This window comes from Typopeltis vanoorti, chromosome 23 (genome assembly GCF_054136105.1).
Source record: "Typopeltis vanoorti isolate ZY-2024b chromosome 23, IOZ_Tvanoo_1.0, whole genome shotgun sequence".
Classification (NCBI taxonomy): Eukaryota; Metazoa; Arthropoda; class Arachnida; order Uropygi; family Thelyphonidae; genus Typopeltis; species Typopeltis vanoorti.
Window position 1 is genome coordinate 25,621,098 of NC_143571.1, and position 14,984 is coordinate 25,636,081.

The following is a 14,984-nucleotide window of genomic DNA, read 5'->3' on the forward strand; positions in this document are numbered from 1 at the left end:
ATTCTGAAAGCCCCGTGGTATGTTAGAAACAATCAACTCCACAGAGACACAAATATTCCCTATATTTTCTCTTTTCCACAATCCTTAGCATCCAAGTTTTTCCTAAAGACGTCCACACATCCCAACGATTTGGTTCAGCAAGCTGCTGCATACGATCCAACGGACATATTCAAATATAGAAGACCAAAAGCTATATTAGCCTCCTATAGCGATGCATAATCTCCATGCCCATTCAGGGCGAGCAAACTGCTCATAAATTTTACCCTCACTGTAACCACAACAGATAGCAGGGAATATGAAAAGCATCTTGCTTCACTCCTAAAGACATAAATGTCAATTGTCAATTACTTCAACCATTGTATCTCTTCTTGGTCTGGCTCCCACTGATAACATTTAATAATATGTTTTTCTTTGTGTTTGCTCGATTCCTGGGGAGTTCTGCTTAGTGGCAGGTGTTTACCTGTCAGAGTGCAGCCACCACTGGTTTCCTGTCTTGGAGGTGATGCAGGTTAGGAGTGATAAGTTTAGTAGTGATTCTTTAGGATCACTCAGTGAGATTTTGAGTGATCTTGTAGATTATCAATAACATTACAGCAATGAAAGGAATCATTGGAATATACCTTAGTTCAGGAGGATATGCTGAGATGATGTGATATTCCAAATGTTGCCAATCACCATAACTTATCAATAAAGGCATCATGGATAAGAAATACAGGATCATAAACACATTCAGGAGTTGTCATATGTCCACCAACAAACAAAGCCAATTCGTTTGTTCCTCTGCAAAAACTCTGAATGATTAGAGTTTTTGGAGAGAAACTCCCTGCACATTAACAATACCTCAATAAAGGTTTAAACCAGCGTAGATAGTGGTCTTTCCCATAATACATACCATTATGGGAAGGGCCATAATAACTTCACATCCTTTCATACAGGTATGAAAGGATGTCAAACACACATCCTTTCATAGCTGTATGAAAAGATGTGTATTTTGCATTATGGGAAACTAAGGAAATTAATGTGAAGTTATTACCCTCTACATACAAGTAGCCTAGATGAGCAGATACTTCACAAAGGATTAAAGAAGCATATAAATTCTTGGTAAGTTTAATTTAAACTACTGAAACCTGGTTGAATGAGGATAAGAAAATACAAATAATATAGCATTTTCAGAGAGGACAGAGGGAAGGAACAGTATCATAGGACAAATGCATAGGATTCTGCTGATAATACCAAAAGAATTAAGAGTAATTACAGTAATAGGAGAGTGACTCAGTAAGGATAACAAAAATGCAGTATGAGCAGAAACTAGCAAATCAGGCAAAGAAAAATCATAGACAGTTTTTAGATATGTGTAAAGTACAAGAAATTATTATTACCCCAAGACCTCATGGAGTCAAGGACTCATCTGGTAGGTTCTTTTATCACATACTCAGCTCATCATACCATGCCTTGAACACATTCAAACTGCTTGCAGACACCACACTCTCAGGCAAGGCATTCCAATCATTCACAACTCTGCACGAAAAAAACCTGCTCCTCACTCCCCTATTCACATCCTCTTCATACAGTTTCCACGGATGACCTCTGGTTCTCCCCCAATCTACCACTATTTTCTGTAGAACTTCTCCAGCATTGATCCTATAACAACCTCTTACCAACTTGTAGGTCTCTATCATATCTCCCCTCTTCCTCCTGTCCACCAGACTCTGCAAATTACATCCTCTCAATCTTTCCTCATACTTGATATTCCAGAGGTCAGAAACTACCTTAGTCAATTGCCTTTGGACCCTTTCCAACATCTCTTCATCCTTCTGAAAACCAGGTGACCAAATCTGGGCACAATAGTCCATGTGTGGCCTAATCAAAGCCTCATACAATGGAACAAGAATCTCCCTACTTCTACACATCAGTGTCCTCCGCATTCACTATTCCTTATCCACTATCACCCACAGATCTCTTATTTCTTCCACCTCCAACAATATATCCTCAAAATAATAACTTCTGCAGAAGACATAATTGGGGTATTCAGTGATCAGTTTTTGTGGATGAAACACCCTAATGTGGGTGTTTCATCTACATCAGGGTAAAACCATAAGTGTAGAAGACAGAGGAGAGGATGGTTTACATATGAGTAAGCAGGAGGTATATGAGGAAATAAACTTGATGTCAATAAGGCAATAGGATTTGATATCACCATGCATCTTAAGGGAATGTTCCATGGAATTGGCAGTAGCATTGGCATACCAGTTTAATAAGAGTCTCACAACTGCACGGGTTCCAAGAGAGTGCAAGGAAAGCAAAATTGTTCCACTGCATAAAAAGTGGTGATAAGGCTGTGGCTACAAATTATAGGTCCAAACTGTATTATATCTGGAGTTGTGGAGAGGGTACTAGAAAGATTGGTGAACTAGGATACAGAAATGGATTGATAACAGCAGTATTCTCTGTAGTTGTCAGCATGGATTTGTTAAAGGTAGATCATGTTTACTAACTTACTTATGTACTGTAACAAGGTGGCAAATGTTTTGGACAAGGAAGATGCATATACATATATTTGGATTTTGCAAAAGCTTTTGATAGACTGCCATACAACAAGCTCTTAAATAAACTGAAATGGATGGGATTGGATAACAGACTTCTGAGTTAGATCGGTGACTGGCTGTCAGATAGGAATCAGAAAGTTGTATATTGGGGTGCAGTATCCCGAAAGAGGAAGGTCATTAGTTTTGCTGCAGGGATCAGCTTTGGTATCATTATTATTACATCACACCTCCAGGGAGTCCAAGGACTCATCGAGGGAGGCCATCTACTCTACTACTCCACCAACCTTCATTATCTAACACCAATACCATCTACTGCCAACTATCACCACTAGTACTTTCACAGACAATCAAAAACATCCATTCCCACAGCCTTTTGGCTGGAGAGTGGATACGCTAACCACTTGGCCAACTAGGCTGACATTTTATCATTGTTGATTAATTTGTATATTAATTATATTGGGTGATATGCAGCTATTTGCAGATGATGAAAAATTGGGGAGAGCAATGCAGAGTCAACAGATGTTATGGGCTTACAGAAGGACTGGAATAGGCACTGAGGAACAGCCAGGACAGCATAACCAGACCCAGTCCTTTTTTTTAAGGAACTGAAATTCAGCAGCCACATTTCACAAGTTGTGACGATGTCACATCAGATAATGGCAATAATGCAAGGACTCTGACATGCAGAAATAAAGTGGTTATAATGCCATTGTATAAGGCCTTGTACAGATTATTGCACACAGATTTGGTCACTGGGTTTTAATGGTGATGAGGATATGTTAAACAATATCCAGAGAAGATTCACAAAGGTGATCACAAAGGTCTTTGGAATGTGGAGTATGAGGACATATTGAAAGAATGTAAACTGCAAAATCTCGTGAATAGGAGGAGAAGATATGATTGAGACATAAGTTAGTCATGGGTTGTTATCAGGTTGACATGGAAGAGATTTTTCATTGAATGGAAGAGAGAAGGGTAGAACAAGTCCTCCATGGAAACTGTATATGGAGGGTGTGAGCAGAGGAGACATGTGGTTAGTGAGTGGAATGCATTACCTGAGTGCGTGTGTTGTGAATGCAGACACACTGAATCAGTTGAAGGCACAGTTGGATGAGTTTTGTGTGTGATAATGTGTAGTAGTTCTCTTTAGTCTCTGACTCCGTGGAAGTCAGATGTTAATAATAATAACAGTTCAGCAGAAAGACAGGGATGTAGAGGTGACTGCAGTTGAGACTATGACGTGAGTTAGAGTCCAAAACAGCTGAAGGACAGGGAGTGTAAGGGAGAATATGGATGGCATGCATCAGCAAATTAAAAATGAATGCATGGTGAGTAATCATTACGGGGGACTTCAACTCTATATTGACATCAGAATACTGGAATTAATGATAATTATGGCCAAGCAACCTTAATGATATTTTTTTCCTCAACTTGGAAACCAGATAAGAACAGAGAGAATAGTAAAATGAGTAACAGGTTGTTTTGTTTTGTTTTTCATGGAGAACAGTTGGTTCACGGAATGCACTGCAATGAATGTAATGAGTGCAGAAACAACAAATGAGTTTAAGCCAACAACTGAGATTTTTTTTTTTTTTTTTTTTTTTTTTTTAACTCCATAGAGATCTGATGATAATATTTAATGTGTTTGGCAGTAATCTCCCATTTTGAAGCCAGAATGGTATCATATCAGCTAAGGGAAATTCTTTGAAGTGTCTGTTTGAATAGGCAGTTGGAATGAAATGTCAAACTGCAGTTCCATTAGGATCCAAATGTGTAAAGTAAAACTGACAAAAAATTTCCTCATTTCCTCCTTATAACATGCCACACATATGTAATCAAAGACTGTAAGCAGCCTTTGATTACTTTCAGCCTCTCTATATGAAATATCATCCTCCTCATTTGTTTAATTATTTTATATTATTTTTTTATTTATTAGATGCACATTCATGAAAATATAGTAATTTTATTCCCCCATTTTATTAATCATTATATATATTTATTTATGAAGAATTGAATGACTAGAACTGAGATTTAAGTAAAAAGGTTTTAATATAAAAACATGACTATTTTCGGCTTGTAACAGCCTTCATCAGGTGACATTATAAAAGAAAGAAAAAAGAAAAAACACTAAAACACTGAAGCTTAAATAAACTATGAACATCATAAAGAGTCTCTATACATAATTGACACTAAATCATTGTGGTTGTATTTGATGAAGGCTGTTACAAACTGAAACTAGTCATGTTTTTATATTAAAACCTTTTTACTTAAATCTCGGTTCAAGTCATTCAATTCTTTATAAAAATATGTATGTTAACCGAGTTAATGATCATTCTTTCGTATGTATATATATATATATATATAATATATTTAAAATAATGCTGTGTCATTTCAGCATGTAATTAAATTAAATTTCATTTAAAATCACTTATTTTTAAATTTTAGCCTTAATTGCAATCTTATTTTATTGTAACCACTAGGTGGCATCTATCACGTGGCTCAGCTCTGTAAATAGGATTAACATTCTTTGTTTAGCTTCACCTTGTGATTATGCTGATGCACTGATGATGACCAGTTAGTTTCTGGTCAAAATATTTGCAGTAATAAAATTACTATTTCTTGTGAATATATGTGTGTCTAATGAATGTTATAATGGCACACGTACCATTAAAAATTTGTTTAATTTATGTATATACCTGCTTCAGCTAAGTGAACTAGCTTTCATTAAAACAGAATGGCTAATTTTTTTTTCCCCCATAGTCTGCTAGGTCTGCCAATTGCAAGAATTATAGCTAGTTTGCAAGAGGGAAAAAACCTTGAGTTTTTTTTTTTTTTGCTTCTATTTATGAGTAGACTTAGCTCCACATGAAAAAGACAAGGTGTTTAACCATTATAGATGATATGTGCATGTGTGTGTGTGATATGTATAATTAAACAAATTTTTAATTACTATTAAATTACTATTATTATTAATTACCTGACAAGTTGAAACCAGATGCTTGATGATACCCACGTCTATTATAGCCATATCTGTCGATACCAAGGTTGTTAAATCCATCTTGATCATATCCTGTTTCAATATAATATTGCCTTAATTCAGTTAATGAAGTGAAATAACTACATAAAAAAGATTTTAAATAAACTAAAAAATAATATTATTATAATAAGATAATATAATAATATATAATAAATAATATTATTATTATTATCATTATTATTATTCAGTAATTCAATGAAGTTTAGTAGTATACATTATGAAAAAAACAGCTCACATAATGCTTGATCACACCTATCCTTGAAATTATTTGCTGATGAGATGCTCTCTCTCTCTCTCTCTCTGGAAATTAATTCCATTTGTTCACTCCCTGCTATGAGAGGATTCAGTTTATCCACTTTTACTCCATTTTCAAAGATAATTCCTTCTTCTCTCACCCCAGTTGTGTTGAGAGATATCTTGTTTCACTGTCCTAAAAATTTCCTTTGCTAATTTGTATGTCTCCATCAAACCTTTTTTTTCTTTTCCTATTTATTGCAGTCTACAATCTTTCAATCTGTCTATGTAGTCAACGTTCAACAGTAGAAATTATATGCTTCTAAAACCCCTGAACTGTGTTTTCATCTTTGAATAGGTCACTTTCATTTTCCTGTAATCCTTGCATGCTTTTACATTTTCAGAACATAATCCTATACTTCAACTCCCCATTTACTTTTTGGAGAGAAAAAATACTATTGCTTCTATTTATGAGTAGACTTAGCTCTACATGAAAAAGACAAGGTGTTTAACCCCTCAATGAGATGGATGTATGGTGTGTCTGGAGTGACTATTCTTCAGAGTTCACTATTAATCTTGCATTCTGAGACATAACAATTCTCTGTGGCATGTGTCCATCACTGTAATACACAGATGTAATCTGATAACTTTAAAAAACATAATGTTATAGCAACACTGAACTAGTCTCCTTTGTCCACAGAATCATTCTATCAAATTCTTCAGTAGGACCATATTTCAGTGCCTTTACTAACTTGGTATCATTATCAAACAGAGACTAAATATCTTTCATCAAACCAACCTAAATATCAGTAACATCCAAATTAAGCAGGAATGGGTGTTCTGTTTGACAAAGGCCAAAAGCATTTCTACTATCCAACAGTCTTTTGATTTAGGTTTATATTCCAACTGTTTCATGGATGGTTGTGGATGACTTAAGGTAGTAACTAATTTTCATCCCTCAGTGTGTGTTCAGCATTTATGCTGAGGACATCATGTGAGCAGTATCAGATGAGCTTAAGAACAGGAATTAGGATAGGTGGCAGATGGATCAGTAATCTGAGGAATACTAAATTATTATTAAATTACTATTATTATACTAAATTTAAATTACTAAAATGTTTTTATAAGATAGATGCAGGGGAAATATTTCAGATGTGTGATAGAACAAGAGGTCATCCCTGGAGCTAAGTCAGATTATGAGACTATCTTAGCCAATGAGATCAAGGGTAATCCCAAAGAGTTCTTCCGCTATGTGGCAAGTAAAAGGAAGAATGACTTCGGAAGGATAACTTTAGTGGGTGCTGATGGTATTGAGGTGACAAAATCACATGTAATAGTCAAGATACTGAGTGATCACTTTTCAAAAGTCTATCACCCAAGTGAGGATATCTATGTAGCTGTAGCAATAACTAATGTCAGAATTGAAGCTAAGAAATCAAAGGTATTTAATATATTGCATAATTTAAATGCAAACACTGCTGTAGGTTTAGATGGAATATCACCTTAGGTGTTGTGTGAATGTGCAAAGGAATTGTCAACCCCTCTTACTTGGATATTTAACTTAAGTTTGAACTATGGTATGGTCCCTAGGTAGTGAAAGTTAGGCAAAGTGATTCCATTGCATAACGGTGGCTCTAAAACTGCAGTAGTTAATTACAGACCAATCACTATCTCAGAAGTAGTGGTAAATGTATTGGAAAAGTTGGTTTAAGACAAAATTCAAGAATAGGTGGATCAGGATATGATACTCTATAGGGACCAACATGGTTTTGTTAAAGGTAGATCCTGCCTTAGCAATCTATTAACTTTTCATAATAGAATGAAATCTGAGTTGGACAAAGGAACTGGGTACACAGTGGTACTTCTGGATTTTGCTAAGGCTTTTGACAGGATACCCCATGGAACACTGTTATGCAAATTGGAGCACATGGGAATGGATACGAAATTGGTGATATGGATAGGAGAAAGGGACAGGGAGAGATACCAGAAGGTGGTGTATGGAGGAGCAGAGTCCAGGATGAGGCAGGTGACGAGTGGTGTGCCTCAGGGCTCTGTGCTTGGGCCATTGTTGTTTAATTTGTATATAAATGATATAAGAAATGGCTTAAAGGGAGATATTCAGTTGTTTGCAAATGATGCAAAGTTGGGTAGCGCAATAAAAAATCAAGCTGATGTTGAGAGTTTGCAGGATGATTTAAATAAGCTGGTAGAATGGGCAAAAGGTAATGGATGTCAGTTCAATGTGGAAAAGTATAAAGTCGTGCATTTTGGGATTAAAAGATTACCAGTTGTGTACTACATTGATGGAACGGTATTCCAAGAGATTGATGAGGCTAGGGACTTAGGGATGTTGGTAGATAGGGAGATGAAGTTCAGGGGACACATTGCTAAGATGTCCAAGATTGCACATAGGATTACTTGGTTGTTGAGGAACACACTGACATCCAGAGATAAAGAGGTTATTATTCCCCTTTATAAAGCATTGATACTTCCACATTTGGATTACTGTGCTCAGGTCTGGTCACCTGGATTCCTTGGAAAGGGTTCAGAGAAGAGTGACTAATTTGGTGAGTGATGTTAAAAATGCTCCCTACATTGATAGTTGAGAGCTTGTGGATTGCAGAGGTTGGTTGACAGGCAGAGAGGAGGGGATATGATAGAAACATTTAAATTACTGAAACGTTTTTATAGGATTTATGCAGGGGAAATGTTTCAGCTGTGTGATAGTGATGGAAGAACAGGAGGTCATCCCTGGAAATTAGAGAAGAGTGTGGTTAACAAGGGTGTGAGAACAAGGTTTTTTGCCTGGAGGGTGGTGAATGAGTGGAATTCATTGCCTGACTTAGTTGTGAGCGCTTCGTCTGTAAATGAATTCAAGAAGAGATATGACAGATATTGTTTTGATAGTTTGGGTCTCTGCAATGAGTCTGCTGACTCCATGAAGATACCTGTAATAATAATAATACTCATGATACAGAACTCCTTTATAATGAAAAAGAAAGCGCTAGGACAAATCCTGGACAAACTTAATGAGATCAGTAAGAACAAAGGACTTCACCACAATCCCGGAAAGAGAAAGATTATGGTTCGCAAAGGAAATATAGACAGGGTAGCTCCTGAGAAACAAGTGTGCCTTAATGGTGAAAGAATTGAGGAAGTCTGCAATTTGAGTACCTGGTATCCATCATCAATGTAAAGAATTACTGTCCGGAAGACATCAGAAGAATATTAGGAATGACTAAAACTATAGTCAGAAAATTGTCTAAAATCTAGAAGAATGGATGGATCTATCTCCACAGGAACAAAGCTGAGGATTCTGAATGCAACTGTTTTTCCAACAGGAACTTATACATGCTAGATACTTACAGAAGGTTACTGGATGGGTACCAGAAATAGTTGGGAGAACTTTAAGTCTCCTTAAGGATATTGACAAAAGAAAGCTGAAATCTTTGAACACATTGAAAGGATGGAAGAGGACTTCTCAAAACAGAAGGTGAAGTGCCGTGAAAAGAGGAAGCAATACACCCTCAAGGAGATGGATGTATGATGTGTCTGGAGTGACTATTTTTCAGAGTTCAAGCCTCCAGTAGAGCATGCAACAGGACTTCCTGGTGTTGCACATCACTGAGGAAAGGAGTGACTATACAGCATCTCATTATGTGAGTTAAATTGTTCATATTTGGTCTAATGTATTAAAACTGAAAACTTTATTAATAAGAGACCATACGATTTAATGAATAAAATACAAATTGCCAACCAGTTTTACTAGCTGCTGTCTAGCATTATCAAGGCTGTACTGGTGTAAATACAAATGCACCAAGTTACATGAATAAAGAAGCGTTAGTACCTATTAGGCCGTTACATTTGATAATTCTCATTTAGATATGCGCATGCATTAGTCAGAATCCAGTACATGACCACGTGTTGTGCGGTTTTTCGCGAATTGTAGTTCTGTTAAGCTGAGAGAATTGATGAGATTTTTCCATATGTCTTTAAGAATAGCACCCTGATTTCTATTTAAATTGCTGCCTGTGGGTAGTACCACTGCTGATTCTTTAAAAGTTCTGTGTCTGTAGCCATTCTCGATGTAAGACATAGAACTGTTTTTCCAGTCTATAACATGATTGGATGTCGAAAAATGGTGAGCTAAACCTGATGTAATTATTTTGTTGTGATTGATGTTTCCCACATGTTCTTTCTGTCTTATTTCAAGACTTCGAGAGGTCTGTCCAATGTACGGTAGGCCACACGTGCATGGAATTACATATACTCCAGGATGTTTGAAGAATGGACTTCATCTTTAGGTGATCTTAAGACCTGTCTGATCATAGTAGTTGGTTTAAAAACCACTCTGATGTTATGAGCTTTAAATATTCTAGCTAATTTTGTGGATACTGAACTAATGTATGAAATCACTGCTGTGGACACATATTGGGAATCAGTTACATGTTGTTGGAGGTTGTCTTTGAATAGAAATTTGTTTAAAATGTTGATCCATTCAGAGATAGAGTCTTAACTATTTGCGACAGTTCTAACCGTACATCATCTTCTTTTCAAATAAACTTTAAAGATCTATTGCGGAGCATATGAATGATGCTGTGTTTTTGTGATCGATGATGGTTTGACGAATAATGTAGATATCTTCCTATATCTGTGGGTTTCTTGTAAATGGACAGTTGGACATTGTTATATTCTCTCTACACCAGTATGTCAAGAAAGGGTAGTTCATTGTTCTTCTCTAGTTCCATAGTAAATTTGATCTTATTGTGTAGTGTGTTGATTTTATTAAGAACCACTAGAAGGTTTTCCATGGTATCTTTCCATATGATGAACACGTCATCGTCATATCTCCACCATTTTGAAGGTATAGGTGAAATGTTGGAAAAAATATCTTTTTCAAGTTTTTCCATAAATAAGTCTGCACATGGTGGTGACAGGGGACTACCCATGGCTAGACATTCTAATTGTTTGTATACAATGTTATTTACTATGAAGAAATTTGATTTCAGGCAATGATGGAACAAATGAGTGATGTCCTGAGGGAAGAGATCCTTTAGAATGTTGACCACCTCATCGACCGGAGCGTTGGTGAATAGAGACACAACATCTAAACTTGCCATAATGCCAGTTTGTGAAATTGTGACTGTCTTAATTTTTTCAACAAATAGTTGAGAATTTTTAATATAGGTCTCTGCTTGTCTGATATGTCCTTTCATTAAATTTGCAAGATGTTTTGCTAGTAGGTAGGTAGGTGAGGGTCTTCGATCCATAATTGGATGTAGCAGTACGTTTGTTGTGTGAATCTTCGGCGCGCCATAAAGGCGTGGAGTATGTTTTGGATAAGAATGTTTGTCTCAAGATGATTACTCATGATGGGATTCTTATCTAAGACTTGAGAATTGGTACTGTGCGATAATAACAAGTTGATCTTATCGAAGTAAACTTTCGAGTTTAGAATGACTGTTGAATTACCTTTATCCGCTTTTGTGATTATAATATCTTTGTTGTTCCGTAAATTGCCTTTTTATCATATGGAGTAGTGTTAGGTACTGGTGGTTTTGCCGAAGCAAGAATAATCGTACTGTTGAACCTGATAGCATTGGCTGTGGCCTCTGGAAGATGATAAAGACTTTTTTCTATCCCACATATGAAATCCATTTTTGGAATGTAATTTGGGGTGATAGAAAATTAAGGATTTCAGATTCATGATTAGAAAGCTGTAATTAGATAAGTTGAAAATGACTTTGTTGTTTGGGAGACTGTGTTGTGACTTGTATTTCTTCTTATAAAGTACCTCAAAATTTTTAATTTGTGTGATTTTACTCTTTAATTTTACTTTTTTAATTTGTGTGATTCAACCCTGACTAACCTCAGCCTTCAATATCGAAAGGGGTAAAATTCCCATAGAACAGCCAACTTAGTCATCACAAGACATTTTTTTATTTGAAAAGTGAATATTTTAGTTTATTTTTATATTCTTTTATATTATGTATTTTTCAAACTTTCATATTTACAGTATGTATATTATTGAAATAAAATTGATAAATTTTTTTATAATTGAATTTTTTTAATCGCCCCAAAAATGAGAAATATTAAAAATGGAAAATATCTGATTAATGGCAAAAAATTTAATGTAAGACGGTATGAGTAGTCATTGAACATTTTATTGTATGTATATAATTTACAAATTCGACTTACATAAAATTCGAGTTACGTAAAGGTTTACGGAACGCATTACTTATGTAACTCGGGGTGTAACTGTATATCGTTTTCTTTTAATTATGGTGTTTTAATATATTCTGAAAAGAACATTCCTTTTTACCTATCCCCATTCTCCTCAATGCAGGATTAGTTACAATAGAAGAAACTGTTATGAAATGTGGAACATTCAACGACATGTAAGAATGAAATTGCCGGTAATTTTGCTCGCCTCTCCAGATAGTTCTGCGGTGGCCGAGCCACTACTGCCCCAGCCTGAACGTGTTAAGCACAGCTCTTTTCCTTAGAGGCTAACCAGACTCTAGGAGAAAGAACCAAACTATTTAATACTCATCAGAAAGTTAAATTCTTCATCAGTAAATTTGAGAGGTACACTGATTGATATAATACTGAAATATACACCCTGAAAGGCTTCAATCTGGCATAAGTAATAAATATTGATGATATTATATATCCATCATCTTTTTTTTATGGACAAATAAAACTGAAATTCAAGCAGTTCCAAAGTTTACCAGAAAGTTTCTGAGAATATAATCTTTGGCATCAAAGTTGACTTGGCTTGCACTACTTAAAAGACATGGACTCAGCCAGGAGCATGTATATTCTGGTATTATTAGTTATGTACCTATTGAGAGTTGATTTATAAAGAATATAACTTTCTGATATAAGATTCCCATGGCACTAAAGAGGTTTTTTTATACTTTTTTTTAATGTTTCTGTCTGGTCTGAAGAGAACCAACAATTCAATGCAGCTGTCAGACCAGTAAAGTTTTTGATTAAGTTTTAATCAAAAAGCATTAATATAAAAGGCAAATACAGTGGTGCCTTGGTTAACAACGGCCTCACTAACGACATTAATAAAGACATACTTGGTTAATGACTCTCGATTATGTGAACCTCTATCCGATCTAAAAAACCGGAATTTTCCGATCGCACTCAGCCACGCGCAGGAAGACATTGTCGAATAGAGAACAGCCATGCGGCATAGCTGTGAAGCTCAGATATGTTGACCCATGATAGCCAGCTATTTACATTTTCCGTTTATTGTTTCTTTTCTTGTAGTGTACTGTGCGTTATTTTAAAATTTGTGGTTATAAATGCCTTTTATGATGAAAATGAGTATTTAAGCATTTATTTTTTGTTTTGGTTCATATAGACAATAATCGGCAGGTGCATGTCACTGTTCGTTCGCCACCAAAAGGCAAAATCAAATCTCAGTTGTATAATAACTGTTGTATCTATAAGCTGCTAATCAGTGTACGTTATGGTAAGTGCTGTATCTAATATCGTCATCTCACAAGCAAAATGCACTGTCAATAATTGCAGGTTTTGAATTTAACTGTTAACTTTTATTTCAAAAAGTTTTTTTTTTTTTATAACTTTTACTTTTATTTAAATTAAGGGATATTACATCCCATATTGTTTCACAGCCGAATAAGAAACTCGGAGAGTTTCATGCCGAATATAGAAACTATATAAAGTTCAGCGAGTCCAAGTGTAAGCAAATACCTGGAAAGTGCAACACATAACCCATTTGGTAGTGCAACACAGGGCAACTCATAGTGAGGGTGGAGCAAGCTCCAATCACTGTTCTTGGTATTTTCCCATAATGTGAAACCCAGCTCCTAGAAGCTGTATTACTGTTCTACATTATGAGAGAAAGTCACTACCCAGACCGGTTTCAACCTTTATTGAGGTCTCATCAGTGAGTAGCTGGACCTAGATAATACCAAGTTTGTAGTGAACAGAACTTACATACCCTACTATAAGAATTGCCAAGGTGTCCTAATAAATTACTAAATATATGAAGAGCCAAAGGCTTCAATTTGGCGACGTAAAATTATTTAAATTAAGGGATATTATATCCCATATTGTTTCACAGCCAAATAAGAAACTCAAAGCGTTTCATGCAGAATATAGAAACTATATATGTTCAGGTGAGATATGTTCTTTGTATCCATTGTCTTAGTGTTGTACAATTTGCAATAATACCGTATTTTGTGTATCTTTTTTTTATAGAGTGAATTTTTTTACTGTGTGACAAAATGGGTCCCAAAAAGAAAGCTAGCAAGGAAAAAAAAAAAACAGAAAAATTTTCTCTATTGAACAGAAGAAAGAAATAATAGCAAAACATCATGAAGGTGTGAAAGTTATGCAGCTAGCTCGAATATATGAAACCAGTCATTCTACAATATCAACCATTTTGGCTAAGAAAGAAGAACTTATGGTAGCTAAGGTTGCTAAGGGAACTTCAAGGTTGAATGTCAGAGGGCTTCTTTTTGAGCAAATGGAAAATCTATTACTAATTTGGATCAAGGAAAGAGAAATGGCGAGTGATACTACATCTCAAAATGCGATCTGTCAGAAAGCTAAACAGATTTATCAAGATTTGAAAAAGACTTCGAGATCAAGTTCTGAGGTAGATGATGATTTCAAAGGTAGCAGAAGTTGGTTTGCCAACTTTAAAAAAAGAACAGGAATTCATAGTGTGGTCAGACATGGAGAGGCAGCTAGTGCTGACAAAGCAGCAGAAAATGAATTTGTCAGTAACTTTACAAGAATTACAGAAGAAGGAGAATACCTACCTCAACAAGTCTTCAATTGTGATGAGACTGGGTTATTTTGGAAGAAAATGCCCAACAGCACATTTATCACAAAAGAAGAAAAAACACTTCCTGGGCATAAACCAATGAATGATAGGTTAACATTGCTTTTAGCAGCAAATGCAAGTGGAGACTGCAAGGTGAAACCAATGTTAATCTACCACTCAGAGAATCCCCGAGCATTCAAAAAGTTCAATGTCTCTAAATCCAATCTCGGTGTTTTGTGGAAGTCTAACAACAAAGCCTGGGGTCACAAGAATAGAATTTAGAGACTGGATTCGCGAAGTGTTTGGACCAACTGTCAAAGCCTATCTTGAGCAAAACAATCTCCCTCTAAAAGCCATT

At 35.7% G+C, this 14,984-nt stretch overlaps 1 protein-coding gene across 3 annotated transcripts in view; it reads right to left on the minus strand.

Moving 5' to 3' along the window:
• Positions 1–14,984, minus strand: part of LOC150093698 (kielin/chordin-like protein) — a 1,333,292-nt gene that overhangs the window by 803,675 nt on the left and 514,633 nt on the right. For all 3 annotated transcript variants that reach the window (XM_090412628.1, XM_090412627.1, XM_090412629.1), the window contains one exon: positions 5,524–5,616. In XM_090412628.1, coding sequence (XP_090268754.1) covers positions 5,524–5,616 — 93 coding nt within the window. The remainder of the gene's footprint in view (positions 1–5,523; positions 5,617–14,984) is intronic.